Source organism: Bos indicus, chromosome 21 (genome assembly GCF_029378745.1).
Source record: "Bos indicus isolate NIAB-ARS_2022 breed Sahiwal x Tharparkar chromosome 21, NIAB-ARS_B.indTharparkar_mat_pri_1.0, whole genome shotgun sequence".
Classification (NCBI taxonomy): Eukaryota; Metazoa; Chordata; class Mammalia; order Artiodactyla; family Bovidae; genus Bos; species Bos indicus.
The window spans coordinates 55,030,733-55,056,040 of record NC_091780.1 but is presented as its reverse complement, the minus strand read 5'-3'; the positions used below and the strand labels follow the sequence as shown (position 1 = coordinate 55,056,040).

Sequence of the window (25,308 nt, the reverse complement as noted above, 5' to 3'; positions counted from 1 at the left end):
TCCCATCTCTTGAAGAATTGTCCAAAATTTGTTGTGGTCCACACAGTCAAAGGCTTTGGCACAGTCAATAGAAGCAGAAGTAGGTATTTTTCTAGAACTCTCTTGCTCTTTTGATGATCCGACGGGTGTTGGCAATTTGATCTCTGGTTCCTCTGCCTTTTCTAAATCCAGCTTGAACATCTGGAATTTCATGGTTTATGTACTGTTGAAGCCTGGCTTGGAGAATTTTGAGCATTACTTTGCCAGTGTGTGAGATGAGTGCAATTGTGCAGTAGTTTGAGCATTCTTTGGCATTGCCTTTCTTTGGGATTGGAATGAAAACTGACCTTTTCCAGTCCTGTGGCCACTGCTGAGTTTTAAAAATTTGCTGGCATATTGAGGGCAGCACTTTCACGGCATCATCTTTTAGGATTTGAAATAGCTCAAGTGGAATTCCATCACCTCCAGTAGTTTTGTTCATAGTGATACCTCCTAAGGCCCACTTGACTTAGCATTCCAGTATGTCTGGCTCTAAGTGAATGGTCATACCATGATTATCTGGGTCATGAAGATCTTTTTTGCACAGTTCTTCTGTGTATTCTTGCCACCTCTTAATATCTTCTGCTTCTGTTAGGTCCATACCATTTCTGTCCTTTATTGTGCCCATCTTTGTATGAAATGTTCCCTCGGTATCTCTAATTTTCTTGAAGAGATCTCTAGTCTTTCCCTTGCTATTGTTTTCTTCTATTTCTTTGCATTGATCACTGAGGATGGCTTTCTTATCTCTCAATGTTGTTCTTTGTAACTCTGCATTCAAATGGGTATATCTTTCCTTTTCTCCTTTGCCTTTAGCTTCTCTTCTTCTCATAGCTTTTTGTAAGGCCTCCTCAGACAATCATTTTGCCTTTTTTGCATTTCTTTTTCTTGGGGATGGTCTTGATCCCCTTTAGCCAATGAAAGAGAAAGTGAAGTCGCTCAGTTGTGTCCGACTCTTTGGGACCCCATGGACTGTAGCCTACCAGGCCCCTCTGTCTGTTGGATTTTCAAGGCAAGAATACTGGAGTGGGTTGCCATTTCCTTCTCCAGGAGATCTTCCTGAATGAGGGATTGAACCCAGGTCTCCCGCATTGTAGGCAGATGCTTTACCATCTGAGTCACCAGGGAAGCTCCCTTTAGCCATTAAATACATTAAAATTTCACTCTTGTCTATCAATATTCACAGACGGCATTCTTCTAATTAGGCCTACTTCTCCGAAGATAGAAAACTAGTCCACTGAGATCACAAGATGCTACATAGAAAAACAAAATAGTTTAGCTATGATTATTTATAATAAATACTTGTTTCTTATAATAATGACTTCAAATTAAGAAGACTAAAGTATTCTAGTTTCACTGTCATGCCAGCAAAAGAAAGTTAAAGTAGGCTCCTACCTCTTCATGTCTCATTCCTTCTATCATTTGCATAATATTTATGAAATGGTGACATCGATCTGAATGGTCGACTTGATATGTAGGCAAAGGATGATCCTGCCATAATCTCCATTCAGAGAGAGACAGTTGACGAATTCCAACGGTTGGTTCTTCAGTCTTGATTAACAATCATTTAACATAACAAAAAACACACATACTCAGATTTCACACACTGATTTAAAAAATACTTAATATACAGATAATCGGCATACTGTAAATAATTTTAATTCACTTAGGTATTTTCAACTAGCATTTCAGGTGAAAAATAAAATAACTTTATGAAGTACAAAGATGTCCTTTTAAATACATCTTAAAAATAACTGTTACATGTATTGCTTGTACAACTAGAAAGAAAACTATGTCATTAGAAATAAAATACAGTTGGAGGAGCAAGGTCGTGAGGCAAGGAGCGGTAGGTTTGCAGCCGCCATTTCTTCCGCCTCCGGTCTCTGGATCTTTCGTAGAGCGTCCAACAGCGCTATGTTGGGACAGAGCATCTGGAGGTTCACAACCTCAGTGGTTCGTCGGAGCCACTATGAGGAGGGTCCAGGGAAGAATATACCATTTTCAGTGGAAAACAAGTGGAGATTACTAGCTATGATGACTTTGTTCTTTGGGTCTGGATTTGCTGCACCTTTCTTTATAGTAAGACACCAACTGCTTAAAAAGTAATCCATGAGACAGATAGGAAGAGGAGCATATTAAGAGGTGCAGTCTCTTAAAAGGATCAATCCCTTGAATTCAGCATCCTAGATATGTTTGTAAATAAACTTATAGCATAAATCCTTAATGCCTCTTCTCTGAAATATGGAACATGGTAATTGAACATGTGCTTACATTTTGTTTGGGTAATATTGCATTATTAGTTTCTTAATTAAATATGTATTTGATTAAAAAAATACATAAATAAATAAATATTAGATGAGTTACTACTTGGACATATTCCTGTTATATAATTCCATGTTAAGAGTTTTTGCTAGATTACGTTCTATAATCTAATAAAGAGGTATTCATAATCTCTCAGTGATACTGATCTCAATTCATCATGCCTGCTGCCATTCCTCACTTTCCCTGTTAGTGAAAAAAATATAGATTTTCAAAGCCAAGTATTTCAAGCCCTATAAATCTTCTCAAAGGTATCTTCCTTGAAGTTGTTTTTCTATTTCTCTGGGTACATATGTAACCTCTGATCAATCTGTTTGACTTTCCTTATGCTCATCAATAATTTGTTCATAATAAAATAATATTCAATTTAAAGTTTTACTCTAATTTCAAAACAAAAAGTAAAAAGCAGTTTGTACAAAGACATTCATAAAAGCCTAATTTTATACTAGTAATATACTGAAAATAGCTCTAAAACACAACAGAGAAATAGTTAAAGTACGGTATATCACAGAGTAACATAACAATCATAAAAATTATACCTACACAGAAATATTCATATGAAGAAAGTCATAAAGTCAGAATTTATGTAAATATATTATAGTCATATAAAAATATATATACAATAAGAAATACGAGTTTTACCAAGACAGACTATTCTTTAATATTCTTTTTTAAACTGTTAAAATTAAAGTTAAAATATTTTAAACTAAAAATATTCAGTTTTAAACTGCTTACATTCTTAATTTTTGACCTTCTGATCATGCATATTCATTCTCTTTACTCCCAAAGCTATTGCATAGTCACTATAAAGAACATCTGAAAACACATTTAACTTACTGGTCTGTTCTCTTCGTTGTGTAAAGATAGAAACTGAACTTGAGGCAATGTTATTTGCTGAATTTCATCAGTGTCTCTTAATCTATATCGTCTATTCCATAATTTAAATTCTTCTTCTGATAAGAACCAATCGTCTTTTGAATTACTCTGCTTTATTCCTAGAAATTTAAAAAATAAGTCAAAACAGGTTTAAAAAAAATCTGCTAGACAAACACAAAATAAAAGACATCAACTCAAACTCTCTACCTGTTTCTGCTCAACCACTAATTCTGTTCCTTAAAATTTGCTTTCTTCATATAAACACTCTGGTTATTACTTCCTGTTTCTACACATCTCCTAAACTTCTCTCACCTTTTTGAAAGTACGTACTAGGGGACCCTTCCAACTACAGCTAACCTCGTTAACAAAACATCACCAGGCAGCTCTCAGTCTTGTATTCCTTTGGACTCTCTTTATTTTGTTGTCTAAGACCTGGAAGGAAACAGACAACTTACAAAAGAAAGCTAGCATCATGATTCTATCTTAACACTATCAGAAAGCTATCTGAATCTGTTATGGATGCGGGAGAGATGCAAAGACTAAAAAGAGTTAAAGCCTTACATGTGGGGTGGGGTGGGACGACAGTTTAAAAAGGACAAGAAAGACCTACTGCTTTAAAAAATGACATGATAACATACTTTTAAAAAATGCATAATAAATTAATCCTTTATTAGTTCATAATCTTTGTAAAGGAAAATAACCACCAACATGGAAAGGGTGAAAAAATATTAAGCTGTAACTCAGGTCCCAGGAAAGATGAGGGAAGAAAAAGAAATCAGAAAGGTACTGAATTGGAAATCAGGAAACTTCTGTCGTAGGTATTCCCAAATATTACATGAAAGCTTTTGCAAAATAAGGGGTTTAAATTAGGTGATCTCTCAGGTTTCCTCAGATCTAGCAATCTGAGGCACTGAGACTTTTGAAATAGAAACTTATTTCCTTCTCCTGGTCACATTAAATATATTCAGACCTCTAGCCTAAATGAATCATATACAAATATATAAAAGATGGTATTTATACATACTACCTTATTAGCAAGATGAATCACTCACACTTGAAAAATCAGAGAAAATGGAAGAAGAAAAGCATAGAAAAATGTACATGAGCTAGTAATATAAGAAAGCCTTCCTCAGAGATCAGTGCAAAGAAATAGAGGAAAACAATAAAAATGGGAAAGTCCAGAGATCTCTTCAAGAAAATTAGAGATACCGAGGGAACATTTCATACAAAGATAGGCACAATGAAGGACAGGAATGGTATGGACCTAACAGAAGCAGAAGAGTTAAGAAGAGGTGGCAAGAATACACAGAAGAACTATACAAAAAAGATCTTCACGACCCAGATAATCACAATCGTGGGATCATTCACCTAGAGCCAGACATCCTGGAATGTGAAGTCAAGTGGGCCTTAGGAAGCAAAACTATGAACAAAACTACTGGAGGTGATGGAATTACAGTTGAGCTATTTCAAATCCTAAAAGATAATGCTGTGAAAGTGTTGCCCTCAATATGCCAGCAAATTTTTAAAACTCAGCAGTGGCCACAGGACTGGAAAAGGTCAGTTTTCATTCCAATCCCAAAGAAAGGCAGTGCCAAAGAACATTCAAACTACCGCACAATTGTACTCATCTCACATGCTAGCAAAGTAATGCTCAAAATTCCCCAAGCCAGGCTTCAACAGTACATAAACCATGAAATTCCAGATGGTCAAGCTGGATTTAGACAAGGCAGAGGAACCAGAGATCAAATTGCCAACACCCGTCGGATCATCAAAAGAGCAAGAGAGTTCCAGAAAAATACCTACTTCTGCTTCTATTGACTGTGCCAAAGCCTTTGACTGTGTGGACGACAACAAATTTTGGAAAATTCTTCAAGAGATGGGAATACCAGACCACCTAACCTGCTTCTTGAGAAATCCGTATGCAGGTCAGGAAGCAACAGTTAGATCTGGACATGGAACAACAGACTGGTTCCAAATAGGAAAAGGAGTACGTCAAGGCTGTATATTGTCACCTTGCTTAACTTATATGCAGAGTACATTATGAGAAACGCTGGGCTGGAAGAAGCACAAGCTGGAATCAAGATTGCCGCGAGAAAAAAAAAAAAAAGATTGCCGCGAGAAATATCAATAACCCCAGATATGCAGATGACACCACTCTTAAGGCAGAAAGCAAAGAAGAACTAATGAGCCTGTTGATGAAAGTGAAAGAGGAGAGTGAAAATGTTGAGCTTAAAGCTCAACATTCAGAAAACTAAGATCATGGCATCTGGTCCCATCATTTCATGGCAAATAGATGGGGAAACAGTGGAAGCAGTGACAGACTTTATTTTTGGGGGCTCCAAAATCACTGCAGATGGTGCCTGCAGCCATGAAATTAAAAGATGCTTGCTCCTTGGAAGAAAAGTTATGACCAACCTAGACAGCATATTAAAAAGCAGAGACATTACTTTGCCAACAAAGATCCATCTAATCAAAGGTATGTAGTCATATATGGATGTGAGAGTTGGACTATAAAGAAAGCTGAGCGCTGAAGAATTGATGCTTTTGAACTGTGGTGTTGGAGAAGACTCTTGAGAGTCCCTTGGACTGGAAGGAGATCAACCCAGTCAATCCTAAACGAAATCAGTCCTGAATATTCATTGGAAGGACTGATGCCGAAGCTGAAACTCCAATACTTTGGTTACCTGATGTGAAGAACTGACTCATTGGAATAGACCCTGATGCTGGGCAAGATTGAAGGCAGGAGGAGAAGGGGACGAAAGAGGAAATGGTTGGATGGCATCACCAACTGAACGGACATGAGTTTGAGTAAACTCCAGGAGTTGGTGATGGGCAGGGAGGCCTGGCATGCTGCAGTCCAGGGGGTTGCAAAGAGTCGGACAGTACTGAGGGACTGAACTAAACTAGTAACATTTTTAGAAGCAATTACTAAACATATGGTTAATTAACATCTATAAAAATTAAATGATCACTAAGAAAACTGTACACCAACCTAACCAAGTTTTGATCATACTGTTAGTTTAATTATTCAAGAGAATTCAAATATACACTATCTTTTCATTTTAACCATAATTTGGCAAAGTCTTGTAAAATGATACGTATATTTCTATTAGGTGAATTTGCATTAGGTTTAACAGGCATATCCACAAAACACTGATTAATGGCTCTGAGTTAAAGGAAAGAACGTTAACAAATTTAACTAAGTCCAAAGAAGGTGCCCAGGATAGAGAAGAATTCTGAAACTTCACAGTAATGGAAACCAGTGGAAAAGTCAGTTGAACAAACTTGAGAGGTACTGTCTTCAAATATATAAAGAAAGTGCGACCTAGGTATCTCAAAGATCAAATCCATTTTTGTGTCTAGAAGCTGTGGGCAAATAAAGCCACCTGCCATTTCAGTAAATAAAGGATGTTGTTGGGGCGACTGGCCATCAGCCACTGCAGCTGCCCCTAAGAGCGTATCAGAGTGGAGAAAAGCAGAATACTGGCCTAGGTAGTTAAGATGTATATCAAAGGAATAATTTCAGTGAGCTGAAACTCTTGCATCGTCCCATACATAAAAAAGCACTAAAATCATTAACTTGAGAGGTCTAGTTTTCTGGGATTAGAAGTAATCTTTTGATGTTCAGTGACTGGGTTTTTTCTCAGCAAAAACTCCTATGTATCCTGGCCCCCCACTTGCCTCTGTGGAACAGTCCCTCCGAGCTATCTGAGGGGCTTCCTTCCTGTGCTATAGTCCTCAGTAGTGCCCTGAATAAAACCTAATTCTCAACTTTTATGTTGTGCATTTTTTTCAGTTGACAAAGCCATAATTAAATCAATGAGAAAAAGATACAACGACAGAATTTTTTTTTAACAAAAGAACTTCTTTTATATGTACTATCAACAATGGAACGAACTCTCATAAAAGAATACAGTTTCCATTAACATAGATGTTCAAGTTGAGGCTTGATATACATTTGACGTGGAGAGGGAAACAGCAACCCACTCCAGTATTTTTGTCTGGGAAATCCCACGGACAGAGGAGCTTGGTGGGCTACAGTCTAAAGGGTCTCAAAGAGTCGCACATGATCCAGAGATTGGACACTCAGACACACACACTTAACAGGCATGCTATAGAAAACATCCCTACCTTGGTAGGTAACTGGACTGGATGATTCCTGAGGTTTCTTCCAAAGTTTACAATATATTTTATGATTCTTTAATATTTCAAGATATTGTCTTGATATCACCAAAATCTCTGCAGTTCTTAAACTAGCCTTCTCCTTACTACGCTCCTTGGCACCAAAGTATTAATATTTGTTCCTCACTGGCTCAGTATTACCAGCTTAGTCTAACTTCACCACTATCTGGTGTAACAGTAAATTAAAAAAAAAAAAAAAATTCTCCTTTGCAGAAATTCCCCCTATTTCTCTGAAAGCAATTCCACAGATACTTATTAATATTCCTAAATCCTTTATTTAACTCTCTGATAGGCATGCAAATCTTTGTAAAGGAAAAGCAAGTCTCTAGCCAGGTTTTCAACCAGAAATGATTTTCTTAAGGACCTAGGAGACATCTCTTTGAAATGTAAACATCAAGGAAGACAGTGTCCCCATGTCCCAGACAGCTGGGGAGTTCAGCCTTGGCACCTTCCTCTGGGCTCTCCCTACCTGCTTGTCATAGAGACAGAAGTTTTATTATTTCTTTGGATAAGTGTTAGGTGCTCAGTTGTGTTTGTGATCCCATAGACTATGATTTGTGACCTATGGTTTGTGACCCCATAGACTGTACCTTGCCAGACTCTTCTGTCCATGGAATTCTCCAGGCAAAAATACTGGAGTGGGTAGCCATTCCCTTCTCCAGGGGATCTTCCCAACCCAGGGACTGAACCTGGGTCTCCTACACTGCAGGCATATTCCTCACTGTTTGAGCTACCAGGGAGGATGAGGATAAAGGCAACTAGCTAACACAAATGGCTACCTCAATTACTGGGTGAATTTGGAATTAACTATGAAAGAACATGGGCTTCCCAGGTGGCTCTGTGGTAAGAATCTGCCTGCCACTGCAGGAGACGCAGGTTCGAGCCCTGGGTCAGGAAGACTGCCCTGGAGAAAGAAAAGGCAACCCACTCCAGTATTCTTGCCCTGGAATTCCCAGAGGAGCCTGGAGAGGCGACAGTCCATGGGGTTGCAAAAGAGTCAGACATGACTTAGCAACTAAAACAACAATGAAAGAACATACAGCAAACGGTGCTGTCCTCTTACGAGAAGACAAGTTACTGTTAAAATCTTAAGAACATGAGGTAAAGGATTACTACTGTTTAAATGAACAGGCTAGAATTTCTTTCTTTCTCTTAACTTGGTGGATTGCTTACAATGCATACTGTAATATGGCTTTGTGCTTATTCAATAATAAAAGTGTTTTCCTCTTTTCTACATTTTGTAAAGCGGATTCTCTGGGCTTATATTTTTAGTTTTCCCAACACTGAGCTTCTTTCATTCTGTATTGCCAGTACCTTGTTCCCTTTGCCACATTAATCATCTCTCTTCTATCCTTCTCAAAGTGAACACCTATAACAAACTAGAATGTATGTTGATTTTCTCATAGAATAGATCAATATATGACCTGCTAACAAATAACAGAAAAACAAATGTGTGTCTCAAATGCAAAAAACTGTATTTACCATTCCTATAGGAAAAGATAGATGACTTTCGCTGCAAGTTCCGAGAAGGCTTCTCTGGTTCATAGACACCATGTGTAATGAACATCTTATGTAACTGTGGGTTGACTCCATCAGGAACCATTCGTGGACTTCCTTGGTAAAAATGAAGGACCTGCCTATTACCTGAAATAGCTTTATAAATACTTCTTTTGTTGCACTGACTTTGATTATAAGTCTGCAAAAAAAAAAATGCAAAATCATTTTATTTCTATAATAATCACCTAGCCATAACAAGTAGTTATTATATCACCCTGAGTTTATTCTAAACAGCAAATTAAACTCTGATCCACTTAAATACTTGAGGAACAGAATCTATGTTGTCTTAAATTTGAAGGCTATTTAAGTCTTAATGAAAATCATTTCAAGATTTATTCTTACTTTAGTAACTATATTGTACCAACAAAGTCTGTCTTTTATTCAGTATCTTGCTGTTTTTGAATAAGGTTAATATTTATATATACGTATAAACTGCTTTAAAAAAATACTATTTTTTTAATTTCAGCTTGTTACTTCATCTCTCTACACGTCAATTTTCTTTACTGTATACAACAAGAAAATCCCTAGTACTGCCCTGACAGCATTGTTGACATTATTTAAGTAAAACAATGCATCTGAAACATTTGCAACAGTGTCCAACACAAAGTAGGTACTCATGAAATGTGGTCCACTATGACTTTTTAACAGATAAGAAAACTAACACTTAAATAGAGGTTAAGTGAGTTGCCTAAGGTAATACAATTAGTTAGGACCCAGTTCCACTCAGTGATAATACATAGACTTTTAAAAGCTGCCAGACATCTCATTTATTAGAATTATCTCATAGATAAATTGGATGTTACATAAGAATATGCTATAGTAACATAAAAAGTATTGGTGGAAAAAGAAATTCATTTTTCAGGATGATTTTCACAGGGTTTCTGAAACACTTCAAATCAATTGTTTAAAACTACTGTCATTAATGAAAATTCCTTAATGCAAAACTATTTTAAAAATATTTACTTGGCCACAGAAACAGTCCCACTCAGTTATAAAAGTTATTAACACTTCAGTGTACACATGCAGAATAATATTATGTACAACATATTTAGGGAGGCCCGTCACCCAAGACTTATGAATATCACTCAATGCCTTATCACTTAGAATAGACATTAGTAAACTTCCACAAGGGGTCAGAAAGTAAATATTTTAGGCTTTGCTGGCTACATATTACCCCCGGCGCATATGGTGGGTTAGTTGACTGATTTAGGCAGCTCTTTAAAATGTAAAAAATATTCTCAGCTCACTGTAGTTATTAATAAAACAACAACTAAACACACACAAAAAAACAAGCCTTAAAAGCACAGGGAAATAATCAGACAAGGTAATACTTGATTTTTGTATCTATGTGTTGCTAAATTAATACTAAAGTACAAAGACATGGTTCTTTATATGGATAAAAGTTATGAAGCTGAGTCTAGTCAAAAATTTTCCTAACTACAAGAAAAGAATAGGTAGTATCTAATACAAAGGGAAACAAAAGTCAATCACAATTACTACAGATTGCTTGGACTTTGAATGTGAACAGATTGATACTTGTCTTTAGGTTCCGTTTCTCAAATTTCGACTGTCAGATTATGCTCCCACAAGTCTACTTACGCGTTCCTCTCGTCCTTCAGCAAGGATAACAACAATCCTGCCCTGACGTTTGCGGCCAGTTCTACCCATTCGCTGTATAAGACGAATTGGGCTCTTCTGGGCATCAAAACATATTATAAGGTCAACTTCTCCGATATCCAAACCTTCTTCACCAACGCAAGTAGACACCAACGTATTGTATCCACCACTACGAAATTGTTTCACTACCTAAAATTAAAATTTAAAAATACTTAGATGCAACCAGAAGAGAATTGCAAATCAAAGCATACTTTTTCCATTTGCCCCTGAAATCAGATTAAAACTCACCACCCAAAATACTACCAAATAGGAAAAGAAGCGGCAAAATGACAATATAAACCAAGAGAGACAGCGGTGCAGTGCAAAGCGCAGTCCCGATTCCTTTGCTTTAATGATGGTTATGATTCCAAAAGGTTCTTCTAACCATTTACACATGAGTGAGAAAGCACAGATATTATTTTTAACATCACTAAAAAGAGGGTAGAGCACGTAAATGGCCCCAGAGCACTTACTGCTATTTATCATATCCTACTGTCAGTCAATTTTAGAATAACAGTAAGTTTAATGATTAAACTATGTTTGATTACTTCTAGCATTCATATTTTAAACAGAAATGGAATAACGGCCATAGAGACTGGTCTGGCGGCTGTCAAGGGGGAGGGGGCTGAGGGAGGGATCAAGTCAGGGGTTGGGGTTAGCAGATGTAAACTTCTGTATATACAATGGACAAACAAGTTCCCACTGTAGAGCACAGAGAACTATACTCAATGGAAAACAATATTAAAAAAAGAATGCATGCATATGTGTAAACTGAATCACCTTGCTGTACAGCAGTAATACAACATTGTATAAATCAACTATACTTCAGTAACAAAAATTTTAGTTAAAAACACAATTCATATTTTACTTTTTACACTGCTATTCCAGTGAAGGGTAGCAGAATATGGCAGCCCAAATATGACTATAGTTTAGATCATGCTGCCCCAGCCTGTGCTGCTTTTGGTATACTGATTACTTTGAGCTAAAGGCATTCAAAAAAAAGCAAGTGCGGTTTCTCTGGCCACTTATCTGCCTAAAAGCAGATCCTCCAGAAGGAACTCAACTGTCATAAATCCCTTCCCCAGGAGTTTCATCAACGAGGGAAAACTAACTCAGCAAGAGACTGAAAGCCCATATCATATCCAAACAAACTTCATCACAATCTATCACTCACACTTCGCATCCTTTAAGACCCCATTGATCTTCCCTGAAAATCATTTACTCTCCTTCGTGCCTGCCACTCCTCTTTCCCCATAAGATGCTGTTTAAATACGAATTCTAAGCCACTTTAGGGAGTTACTCATTTTTCCCTCGGTATTTTCCCACGTATACATGAAGTATACATGTTTGTTTGTTTTTAATTTATATTGCTTTTCAGCTGTGCTCAGGCTTTTCTCTAGATGAGGTGAGCAGGGGCTACCCTCCAGTTGCGGAACTTGGGTTTCCCATTGTGGTAGCCTCTCTTGTTGAGGAGCAAACTCTAGGGTGCACGGGCTTCAGTCGTTAGGACTCCCTGGCTCTAGAGCACAGACTCAAAAGTTGTGACTCCTGGACTTAGTTGCACCATGGCATGTGGGATTTTCCCAGACCAGGAATTGAACCCGTGTCTCTTACACTGGCAGGTAGATTCTTTACCACTGGCAGGTGGATTCTTTACCACTGAGCCACCATGGAAGCCCAGTATACATTTGTTAATAAGCTTCAGTTTGTTTTTCTCTTGTAAATCTGTCTTTTATTACAGAGGTTGCAGCTAAGAACTCAGAAGGGTACAGGGAAAATTATTTTTTCTTCTCTTCACCAGGATTCCCTGATCAAGTTACAGGAACTACACTAGCATGGCAATGAGTTAATGAAAAAGTCAAAGTCAACTCCTTTATCTCAGATCCCACTCTAAATTTGTCAGTAAGTCCTGTCAACTTCGGAGTGGCACCCCACTCCAGTACTCTTGCCTGGAAAATCCCATGGACAGAGTAGCCTAGTGGGCTGCATTCCATGGGGTCGCTAAGAGTCGGACACGACTGAGCGATTTCACTTTGTTTTCACTTTCATGCATTGGAGAAGGAAATGGCAATCCACTCCAGTGTTCTTGCCTGGAGAATTCCAGGGACGGGGGAGCCTGGTGGGCTGCCGTCTCTGGGGTCGCACAGTCAGACATGACTGAAGCGACTTAGCAGCAGCCTGTCAACTTGACCTTGAAAATATATCCATAATCCAATCATTTCTCGCAAACTTCTCTGCTTCCATGTAGTCCAAGCCACCATTGTCTTTAGCTTGAATTATTAGAACTGATTCAAATGTATTCTTTTTAATGGCTAAGTAATACTCCATTGTATATATGTACCACCCTTAGCCCCTACAGTTTATTCTGAAGACAGCAGCCAGTGTGATTCTTTTAAAGTATCAGTCAGGCAATGACCCTCCTCTGCTCTAAATTCTCCAAGGGCTTCTGCTCATCTCACTCAGAGAAAAATCCAGTCATTAAAATAGAAATGACCTACAAGATCCTAAAGAACCTGGCGCCCCACTTCCTCTGTGACTTCATCACTTGTTTACTTAAAGAGACTCTTTTGAGGGCAGTGGAAACTAGTATAAGAAGTATGTAAACAGTAGGAGTCCTCATCTTTTCATGTTGACAGATTCAAGAAAGAATCTTTGAAAATAAATTAGCTGTTAAAGACATACCTAATTGTCAGAGACAATTGTCTTTAACAGCTATTGTCATAATTCTTCCAATTGGTCTTTCTATTTCCACCCTTAGCCCCTACAGTTTATTCTGAAGACAGCAGCCAGTGTGAGGTGGATGAAACTGGAGCCTATTATATAAGTGAAGTAAGCCAGAAAGAAAAACACCAATACAGTATACTAATGCATATATATGGAATTTAGAAAGATGGTAACGATAACCCTGTATGTGAGACAGCAAAAGAGACACAGATGTATAGAACAGTATTTTGGACTCTGTGGGAGAGGCAGAGGGGGGGATGATTTGGGAGAATGGCATTGAAACATGTATAATATCATATAAGAAACTAATCGCCAGTCCAGGTTCCATGCAGGATACTGGGAGCTTGGGGCTGGTGTACTGGGATGACCCAGAGGGATGGTGCAGGGAGGGAGGTGTGAGGAGGGTTCAGGATGGGGAACATGTGTACACCCGTGTAGACCAGGTCTACATTGTGTAACACCGCCACCTTGTGGCTAAATACTTCATTACAGAGTAATCCCAAATTAAATTCCTATTAAAGATAAGATCTTAAAAAAAAAAAAACAAAAAAAAACAAAAGCATCAATTTTTCAGAACTCAGCTTTCTTTATAGTCCAAATCTCACATCCATACATGACTACTGGAAAAACCATAACTTTGACTAGACAGACTTCTGCTGGCAAAGTAATGTCTCTGCTTTTTAATATGCTGTCTAGGTTGGTCATAACTTTTCTTCTAAGGAGCAAGCGTCTTTTAATTTCATGGCTGCAGTCACCATCTGCAGTGATTTTGGAGCCCCAAAAATAAAAGTCTGTCAGTGCTTCCACTGTTTCCCCATCTATTTGCCATGAAGTGATGGGACCAGATGCTATGATCTTAGTTTTCTCAATATTGAGCTTTAAGCCAACTTTTTCACTTTCCTCTTTCACTTTCATCAACAGGCTCTTTAGTTCTTCGCTTTCTGCCTTATGAGTGGTGTCATCTGCATATCTGAGGTGATTGATATTTCTCCCGGCAATCTTGATTCCAGCTTGTGCTTCATCCAGCTCAGTGTCTCTCATGATGTACTCTGCATATAAGTTGAATAAGCAGTGTGACAATATACAGCCTTGATGTACTCCTTTCCTGATTTAGAATCAGTCTGTTGCTCCATGTCTAATTCCAACTGTTGCTTCCTGACCTGCATACAGATTTCTCAGGAGGCAGGTCAGGTGGTCTGGTATTCCCATCTCTTTCAGAATTTTCCACAGTTTATTGTGATCCACACAGTCAAAGGCTCTGGCATAGTCAGTAAAGCAGAAATAGATGTTTTTCTGGAACTCTCTTGCTTTTTCGATGATCCAGCGGATGTTGGCAATTTGATCTCTGGTTCCTCTGCCTTTTCTAAATCCAGCCTGAACATTTGGAAGTTCATGGTTCATGCACTGTTGAAGCCTGGCTTGGAGAATTTTGAGCATTACTTTGTTAGCGTGTAAGATGTCCTTTTCATTATACGGGACTGGAATGCAAAAGTAGAGAGTCAAGAAATACCTGGAGTAACAGGCAAATTTGACCTTGGAGTACAGAATGAAGCAGGGCAAAGGCTAATAGAGTTTTGCCAAGAGAACGCACTGGTCAGAGCAAACACCTTCTTCCAACAACAGAAGAGAAGGCTCTACACATGGACGTCACCATATGGTCAATACCAAAATCAGATTGATTATATTCTTTGCAGCCAAAAGTGGAGAAGCTCTATATAGTCAGCGAAAACAAGACTGGGAGCTGACTGAGGCTCAGATCATGAACTCCTTATTGCCAAATTCAGACTTAAATTGAAGACAGTAGGGAAAACCACTAGACCATTCAGGTATGACCTAAATCAAATCCCTTACGACTATACAGTGGAAGTGAGAAATAGATTTAAGGGACTAGATCTGATAGAGTGCCTGAAGAACTATGGACAGAGGTTCATGACATTGTACAGGAGGCAGGGATCAAGACCATCCCCAAGAAAAAGAAATGCAAAAAAGGCAAAATGGTTGTCTGAGGAAGCTTTACAAATAGCTGTGAAAAGAAGAGAAGCAGAAGGCAAAGAAGAAAAGGAAAGATATACCCTTTGGAATGCAGAGTTCCAAAGAATAGCAAGGAGATATAAGAAAGGTTTCCTCAGTGATCAATGCAAAGAAATAGAGGAAAACAATAGCAAGGTAAAGACTAGAGATCTCTTCAAGAAAATTAGAGATACCAAGGAAACATTTCATGCAAAGATGGCCACAATAAAGGACAGAAATGGTATGGACCTAACAGAAACAGAAGATATTAAGAGGAGGTGGCAAGAATACACAGAAGAACTATACAAAACAGATCTTCATGACCCAGATAATCATGATGATATGATCACTCACCTAGAGCCAGACATCCTGGAATGCGAAGTCAAGTGGGCCTTAGGAAGCATCACTACGAACAAAGCTAGTGGAGGTGATGGAATTTGAATTGAGCTATTTCAAATCCTAAAAGATGATGCTGTGAAAATGCTGCACTCAATACGCCAGCAAATTCTGAAAACTCAGCAGTGGCCACAGGATTGCTAAAGGTCAGTTTTCATTCCAATCCCAAAGAAAGGCAATGCCAAAATACGCCTAGGTTTATTTATATATTTACTATAAAATTATCTTTAAGCTATAGCTTAACAAAATAAAATGGCATAAGTGAAAGGCGAATCAATTTTATTTTTATATTCATCAACTCAAAAAATAATTACCTCCAGTTGCTCCTTCTGGGTAAAACCCTTCATGCTTTTTCCCGAGGCATGGCCAACAAAAGTCATTACTCTAATAATTGGCTGATGCGGTAAAAGCATTTCTGCAATTTCTTGAACACTATCTCGAAATGAAGAGAAGATCATAACTCTGGTCTCGTCACACTTCTTATCAGACGTCTTTCGGGCTGTATAACCAAAAAATACTTTAATTACAACTTAAAAAAAACATTTAGATAATTCAAAAGGCAAACAAACCTGAAACTATATACCAGTGAGTTACAGTTGTAACAGTTCTTTCAAAAAAGTAAAGCATCTTAAACCTTTGCCGGTTTTCCTTCCACCTTTTCTTCCACCTTAATAAACCTGGCTCCTTATCTCTCACTGGCTATGGTAAAAGAAAACCCAAACAGATCAAATAAAAGTTAGCTTGTGATCAGTCCTTCAATTTATGCACGATGCTTCTTATGCCTCATTACCTTCTAAACCAGAAGCACAGGTCTACAGAGCGTCCACTGATTCTCTAAAACTTCCCTTTCCTTTCTGTTCACTAGGCACTGTCTTAATCCAGGTCATGGTACTCTGTCCCTGAATTACTGATACTATCAAATTCTCTAAGGAAAACTGCAGAATATACCCTACATGCAGTCACAAAGCTGCTCCCACTGTCTCTGTGCTTGGGAGGACTAGAATGCACGAATAACATGATTTTGAGGCTGGCTCACTTAGTCTCTGGGCAATGTGTGACCATGGCAGTGATTTAATCTATTTCATTTAATCTCTTTAAGCTTTAGTTTCTTAATATCTAAAATGGACTGGAGAAGGGAATGGCAACCTACTCCAGTATTCTTGCCTGGAAAATCTCATGGATGGAGGAGCCTGGTGGGCTACAGTCCATGGGGCTGCAAAGAGTTGGACACAACTGAGTGATTTCACTTTAAAATGGATTGAGGTGATGATGAAATCAAATAGTAAATATAAGGTATGCAGACTTGAGTATAACAACTGGTTACTAATTGCAAGCTGTGGGGCGGTGGGGGGCTTTGGTTGTTTGTTTCCTTTTGTTTTTTAACCTTGCATGGGACTCTGACAATCCTTCCGAAACACAATTCATATTACATTAATCATGTGTGTGCCAGGGACTCCACTATGCATTTTATATATTAACTCATTTAATCTTGATGAATTAAATGACTTAATACACATAAAGCTACTCATCTAACACGCTAGTAAAGTAATGCCCAAAATTCTCCAAGCCAGGCTTCAGCAATACCTGAACTGTGAACTTCCTGATGTTCAAGCTGGTTTTAGAAAAGGCAGAGGAACCAGAGATCAAATTGCCAACATCCGCTGGATCATGGAAAAAGCAAGAGAGTTCCAGAAAAACATCTACTTCTGCTTTATTGACTATGCCAAAGCCTTTGACTGTGTGGATCACAATAAACTGTGGAAAATTCTGAAAGAGATGGGAATACCAGACCACCTGATCTGCCTCTTGAGAAATTTGTATGCAGGTCAGGAAGCAACAGTTAGAACTGGATATGGAACAACAGACTAGTTCCAAATAGGAAAAGGAGCACGTCAAGGCTGTATATTGTCACCCTGTTTATTTAACCTACATGCAGAGTACATCATGAGAAACGCTGGACTGGAAGAAACACAAGCTGGAATCAAGATTGCCGGGAGAAATATCAATAACTTCAGATATGCAGATGACACCACCCTTATGGCAGAAAGTGAAGAGGAACTCAAAAGCCTCTTGATGAAAGTGAAAGTGGAGAGTGAAAAAGTTGGCTTAAAGCTCAACATTCAGAAAACGAAGATCATGGCATCCAGTCCCATCACTTCATGGGAAATAGATGGGGAAACAGTAGAAACAGTGTCAGACTTTATTTTGGGGGGCTCCAAAATCACTGCAGATGGTGACTGCAGCCATGAAATTAAAAGACGCTTACTCTTTGGAAGGAAAGTTATGACCAACCTAGATAGCATATTGAAAAGCAGAGACATTACTTTGCCAACAAAGGTTCGTCTAGTCAAGGCTATGGTTTTTCCTGTGGTCATGTATGGATGTGAGAGTTGGACTGTGAAGAAAGCTGAGCGCCGAAGAATTGATGCTTTTGAACTGTGGTGTTGGAGAAGACTCTTGAGAGTCCCTTGGACTGCAAGGAGATGCAACCAGTCCATTCTGAAGGAGATCAGCCCTGGGATTTCTTTGGAAGGAATGGTGCTAAAGCTGAAACTCCAGTACTTTGGCCACCTCATGCGAAGAGTTGATTCATTGGAAAAGGCTCTGGTGCTGGGAGGGATTGGGGGCAGGAGGAGAAGGGGACGACAGAGGATGAGATGGCTGGATGGCATCACCAACTCAAATGGACGTGAATTTGAGTGAACTCCGGGAGTTGGTGATGGACAGGGAGGCCTGCCGTGCTGCTACTCATGGGGTTGCAGAGTCGGACATGACTGAGCGACTGATCTGATCTGATCTGATCTGAAGGAAAAAGAAGCAGGCGCTTTTGTAAGGAAAATTATTCCAGATAAATTCCAGAAACAGTGACAGACTTTACTTTTTGGGGTCCAAAATCACTGCAGATGGTGACTGCAGCCATGAAATTAAAAGACGTTTACTCCTTGGAAGGAACGTTATGACCAACCTAGACAGCATATTAAAAGCAGAGACATTCCTTTGCCAACAAAGGTCTGTCTTGTCGAAGCCATGGTTTTTCCAGTGTCATGTATGAATGTGAAAGCTGGACTATAAAGCTGCTGAGAGCCAAAGAATTCATGCTCTTGAACTGTGGTGTTGGAGAAGATTCTTGCGAGTCCCTTGGACTGCAAGGAGATCCAACCAGTCTGTCCTAAAGGAAACCAGTCCTGAATATTCAGTGGAAGGACTGATGCTGAAGCTGAAACCGCAATCCTTTGGCCACCTGATGCGAAGAGCTGACTCATCTGAAAAGACCCTGATGCTGGGAAAGACTGAAGGCAGGAGGAGGAGGGGCTGACAGAGGACGAGATGGCTGGATGGCATCACTGACTCGATTGACCTGAGCCTGAGTGAACTCCGGGAGTTGGTGGTGGACAGGGAGGCCTGGCACACTGGCGTCCATGGGGTTGCAAAGAGTCAGACATGACTGAGTGACCGAGCCGAAATGAACTGAACTAAATATTATATACAGTTTTTACTATCTGCTTGCCTTATACTGTCCTAGGTTGACTTTTCTTTTTCACATAATACCCTATTGTTAACATTTCCACCATCTCCCTGGCCCGTGTGCTGCCAAAATTTCTAAGTTTTTCTTTATATTAATAATCCAGAATAAGTAAAAGCTCATCTTCTCCATAAGAAATGTTAGCAAAAACTAACGAATCATTAGCTTTCTCATGACTTTGCCTTGCCTTTAGGATATTAAATACAACCTACCATTCCATGACTTGAAGTGTTCAACTACAACTTCTTCTAATTTCTTTAATTTTGGATGACTATAGCAGAACTTTTTATCTTTACCTCCTGGGGGGGAAAAAAAAACAACAAACAAAAAACTTTTCTGTGTTTTTTTCATATTCCATTACATTCATGTATTTTAATTATCCTTTTCAAAATGGATTTGTTAAAACTCATTTTTAAAAAATTTATTTAAACAGTAACTGGCATCTGGGTAGCACACAAACCTTACTGTAAAATAAACTCTGAATTGTTATGAAAATTTCATTCAGAGAAATAATCCAAATAGGAAGAAGTAGCAAAGCAGAAGGCAAAAGCTCACATTTATTTAAGCTACAATCAGTAGCTTTTGTAGTTCTGAAAAGTTTCACCACCAGTAACAACTCCTACTAATTTCTATTGTATGTTTAAAGTTCATGAACTACTTGAATATATATTATCCTAAGTTGAATAATAAAATTTTTATGTTTAACAGGTCTATGGTTTCAGAAATATAAGTAGGTATAAACAGACATGTGGATCAATGAAGCTTAATTTTAAAATTAACCTTGATAAAGAAGAAGCAATATAAAAATTTAAAAGAAAAAAACAGACCTTTCTGGATAGCAGAAACGCCACTTGTTGAAGTACTACGTGTATGTGAAAACATGCTGTCTAGATGATCATAAAGTTTCATGAAGTCCGCGTTTCGGCTAAGTTCATTTTTTGCCCGAGTCATTCCTTCAGAAATTAAGAAAATAATTTAATTCCCATTAAATTAAATAGCAAATTCATCAAGTGCATTATTTATTTAGAAGAAATTACAATTCAGCAATGAATGAAAGTTTTTCAAATTTAAAAATGAAAACCAGCAACTTTTTCCAGTTTCACATTTACATTTGTATTAATGAACGGCTCCCTTTTTTCCAGTAATATATCAAAAATCAAACATGGTTTGGGATGTTTTTTAATCTTGGACTGCCCAGTCTCCAGAACTGCAAGAAAAATATGTCTATTGTTTAAGCAAAATAAAAGGAAGAAGAAAAATTTTGTTATATAACTACTTCTGCTTTTTAAAGTAAAACCCCTTAAGTAATCCAAACTGTTCAATATATATATCATTAAGCAAAATAATATGTGTCATCACTTCTTTAAATAATTCCATATAATTTACCTTTAGTTCCATCCATAATTCCACAGAGGAAGAAATATAATGATCTCATTCCCATTTGCTGCAATAATTCATAACCATGATATAAACTAATACAAATAGCAAACTCTCCCTCGATTATGCCTTGTTGGATTCCCTAAAATAATAATAAAAAAAGCATGTATAAAATTTACTCAGAGAAAGAAATGTAGATACATGTACTATGCAGAACTTATTGGTTCTATTGAATGTCCTGTGATCAATGTGTATTCTATATAAAATCTGCCCCTTCATTTAATTCAACAGGAAACTCACATTTTAAAGAGAATAAATGAAGGGGTGAATATTTACCATATGCTGTTTTTCTTTACAGGTAAATTACTAGCAGTGTATAGATTCATTTGGCCTTTCAAAAGAATTTAATAAGCATCTACTATTGCTAAGCACTGAGACAGACATTTGGGATACAAGGGAAAATAAAACAGATATGGGCCTACCCAATGGTTTCTGACATCAGGACACATATTGAGTCAAACCCTTTCACACTAACATTTAACACCAAGTACACATGCCACAGTAACATCTGAACAGGGTTACAAGAACACTACTTATACAAACTTAGCAATCTTAATACCTAGGAGGCAGGTACTCCTGTCATGCCCATTTAGAGATGCAGAAGCTCATACAGGTGGTAAGTAGCGGAGCCACTATTCACACCCAGGAAATCTGGCCCAATATCATTGTGCTTTTAACCACTACTCTCAAGGAAAAGTGAAGTACATATTCCTTTTAGGGGAGCAAAGGTGGGTATATCTATATGATAAGATACCTTTAAAGAAGACCACTGAGAATGTATTTTAATCATTTTCCTTTATTAGAGATGAAGAATACTAGCAATTAACACCAGTTACACTCATTTTAAATGTTTCTAGGATAGTGATAAATATTCTAAAATGGCACCCTAATTACCTAAAAGGATAAAACAATATCATCAGTGGGTCAAGTTCAACATGTTTAGATTTATGATTTAAAATTTCAATGAAACTTTAACTCTTAGAATAAACTTTAACCACTTTCAGTTCAGTTCAGTCGCTCAGTAGTGTCCAACTCTGCAACCCCATGAATTGCAGCACGCCAGGCCTCCCTGTCCATCACCAACTCCCAGAGTTCACTCAAACTCACGTCCATCGAGTCGGTGATGCCATCCAGCCATCTCATCCTATGTCATCCCCTTCTCCTCCTGCCCCCAATCCCTCCCAGCATCAGAGTCTTTTCCAATGAGTCAACTCTTCGCATGAGGTGGCCAAAGTACTGGAGTTTCAGCTTTAGCATCATTCCTTCCAAAGAAATCCCAGGGCTGATCTCCTTTAGAATGGACTGGTTGGATCTTCTTGCAGTCCAAGGGACTCTCAAGAGTCTTCTCCAACTCTACAGTTCAAAAGCATCAATTCTTCGGTGCTCAGCTTTATTAAAGTTTAAAATAATACACTGCAATTTCACAGAAAACTTCCTTTGTGGCTCCCCAGATACTACAGAATAAAGTCCTTAATTCTAGTGTAACATTTAAAGCTACTCCCAGGCAGTCACAAACTAGAGTAACCAACATATCTGACCTCCTCAATCCTTTACGTCAGTCAAATCCATTTGCTCACCGTCTCCTTCATGCCTTTACTCCGTTGCCCTGTTCCTTTGCACATGCATTCTCAGTTCCAAGAATGAGTCAGTGCCTTTTTGTGCTTGTGAGCATCTCTTCTGACTTTGGACCTTCCTTGATGGATCTGTTCCCTACCATCTATTTTTTTCCCAAAGAAGAGTAAAAATATAAAGCTTACTGCAATGTTTACTCTGACTTCAGTAAGAAGAATTAAGACTAAATGCCAGACATCTAAAAGTTAGTTAAGATCTACCTTCTTATGACCCTTCTTTGACTTTGCAGAACAGAAGTGAAGTGAAAGATCAATTTTAAAAGTTACAAGATAGGGACTTCCCTGGTGGTACAGTGGTTTGGCGTCTCCTTGGAATGCAGAAGAAGTGGGTTTGCTCCCAGGTCAGGGAGCTAGAATCTCACAAGTTGTGGGGCAGCTAGGCCCATGGCCACAACTACTGAGCCCACGTGCTCTGCATACCGCGTGCCACAACTGAGACCTGACACAGCCAAATAAGTAAATAAACTTTAAAAAATGTTATAAGGTAAATTTGTCTTAATTCACATTATCAAACTGTATTCCTGCTAGATATTTTTGTGCTTCTATAAACTGTATAAAAGTTGGAGCTTCCCTTGTGGCTCAGCTGGTAAAGAATCCACCTGCAATGTGGGAGACCTGGGTTTGATCCCTGGGTTGGGAAGATCCCCTGGAGAAGGGAAAGGCTACCCACTCCATTATTCTGGCCTGGAAAATTCCATGGACTGTATAGTCCAAGGGGTCGCAAAGAGTCAGACAGGACTGAGCGACTTTCACTTCACTATAAACTATATAAATCATACCTGAATTCCTGATGAGCTAATATACACCAAAACCAATCATTATTTACATTTCATCCTTGCTTTGAGTAGGAACTTAGCCTATCATCAAAATTTATTTAAAAATACCTACCACAATATTTGGAGATGGGTTTTTCCTAAATTGATCTCTTGCAAGGATTATCTGGTATTTTGTTAGATTGGGAATATCTTTTCTCATCAAAACATTCCTCTGAATCAAAGAACTGGCAAATGCTTCCAAAATCTGCAAGTTTCAAAGAAATTTAGTTTTTGTTTTAAAATCCTTTTTCAAATACAATCATTTCCACACATAGTAAAATAGTTATATATGTTAAATTATAATAGTCTTAAAATGCAAACTTCAAGTAAACACCAAAGAGATAATAAAATTGTAAAGTACTTGACATTTATCCCCAGATAATATACATATGAGTCAGCAGAATCAATTATTAGATTCAATTATAATTGAATATATAATATATGTGTTTAGCTGTTTATTTCTTAACTCTCCTCCCTTTTCCCTAACCTAAGCACAATGAAAGGAGGGCCTTGATTTTTTTTTTTTTCTGTTGCATCGTCAGTGCCTAGAACAAGTCTGATAAATACCTGTGGAGTGATGACAAAGTCAAAATGCCTTAAATACCTTTAATTTCATTCACTGATTCATTCTTTCAAAAATACTCATTAGGCATTTACTATGTATAAAGCATTGTTCTTGATGCTGGGGATATTGTGGCTGAGACAAACGAATTTCTGCTTTCATAAAGTTAAAATTCGATAGAGGGAAGAAAGGAATAAAGAAATACAGAAAGTAGAGAATTGCGATTATGACAAATGTATTCAAGAACCTAAAACATAGTAATGCTGTATGTGGGGAAGGCGGTTGCTTTTATATAAGGTGGACAAAGACAGTTTCCTTATCTTTTTTTTGTGGGAGGGATGGGAGCAGTGGCGAGGGCACGGCACCCCATTCCAGTATTCTCGCCTGGAGAATCCTGTGGACAGAGAAGCCTGGTGGGCTACAGTCCATGGGGTCGCAAAGAGTCGGACACGACTGAAGCGACTTAGCACTGGGAGCAGCAGCAACCATGCTGCCGTGATCCCCTGCCTCAGCCCTGTGTCTGGCCCCAGGGTGTAGAGGATCGGGTCCTTGGATTTTGACCTGGCCCAGTACCCTTCCTCTTCTGGGCAGCCCTTCCCCACGAAGGCCTCTGGCTGGGGGTGCACCACACTGGGCCAGGGCTGTCTCTGGTACTGAGCTGCAGGAAAGGTGGTGGCCTGGGCTGGGCCAGTGACAGAGCCTGCTGCTGCATGGGTGACAGCAGCGGCGCTCTCAGGGGGTTGCTGGGCATCCAGGCTGCCACAGTCCTTCACACGTTCATGCCACCAAAGATGGTTTCTTTTAAGAGGTAATACTTGACAGCAGAATGATAAGTAGGTCTAGCACAAGAAGTTCTAAAGACAGAGCAATCTAGGCAGAGGAAACAGCAGATAAAGGGTCCTGAGCTTGATTCCACAGTGAAGGTAAAAAGGGCTCTCCAGATGAAGACGGACTATAGCAATATGTAATTAACCATTCAAATTTGTGCCTATGTTTTATTTCCTAAAATACAGCTACTTTAGTACATTTCAATCTCTCCTCTCTTCCAGCTTTGCTGATCACACCTGTTGTCTAAAGAAGCAATCTTAAAAAAATCAATGAAGTTAAAGTACACGTGACTGTACAAATTATAATTTTATATTCTTAAAACAGAGTGATTGAATCATAACCAAATGTATTAGTATTTACGAGATGATTACCAGAAAGACTCTGCCACATCTTAAATTATTAACACTTAGAATTTTGTTACAAGTAATTTAGAAACAAAAATCAAACCACATTTTTATAAAATTTCTCTTTAAGACATATTAAAGGTTAAATGATAGATAAACATTGTTTACTTATTCTTGAATAACACACTAATTCACAATGCCATAGATTAAAACAACCATTTTATTTGTTCCTGATTGTTTTTCTGCAGGAAAGAATTCAGGCAGGTCACAGAGAGGACCCAGAAGTGATGACAACACAACAACGAGCGTATCCAGTTCCCACGTCTTGGTCTTTAAACACAACTCTTCCATAAAAGGTACAAGGATCCCTTGGAGAAATGGCTGATTCCACAGCTGGGACAGAACAACTACTAAATGACTATAAAACCTCTTG

The 25,308-nt window shown here is 38.4% G+C and overlaps 1 protein-coding gene and 1 pseudogene across 7 annotated transcripts in view; one reads left to right on the top strand and one right to left on the bottom strand.

The window, feature by feature from the left end:
* Positions 1-25,308, bottom strand: part of FANCM (FA complementation group M) — a 103,859-nt gene that overhangs the window by 66,245 nt on the left and 12,306 nt on the right. For 6 of the 7 annotated variants that reach the window (XR_011562683.1, XR_011562682.1, XM_070775500.1 and 3 more), the window contains exons 5-13: positions 23,215-23,346; positions 20,645-20,777; positions 20,086-20,211; positions 19,471-19,557; positions 16,050-16,234; positions 10,549-10,755; positions 8,875-9,088; positions 3,172-3,329; positions 1,411-1,566 (exon numbers count right to left, since the gene is read on the bottom strand). Coding sequence is in view for 5 of the 7 variants with exons in the window: in XM_070775500.1 (XP_070631601.1) it covers positions 1,411-1,566; positions 3,172-3,329; positions 8,875-9,088; positions 10,549-10,755; positions 16,050-16,234; positions 19,471-19,557; positions 20,086-20,211; positions 20,645-20,777; positions 23,215-23,346 (1,398 nt within the window). In the remaining 2 variants the exon portion in view is untranslated. The remainder of the gene's footprint in view (positions 1-1,410; positions 1,567-3,171; positions 3,330-8,874; positions 9,089-10,548; positions 10,756-16,049; positions 16,235-19,470; positions 19,558-20,085; positions 20,212-20,644; positions 20,778-23,214; positions 23,347-25,308) is intronic. The other variant, XM_070775501.1, reaches the window with a different exon arrangement.
* Positions 1,834-2,239, top strand: LOC139178238 (cytochrome c oxidase subunit 7C, mitochondrial pseudogene; annotated as a pseudogene).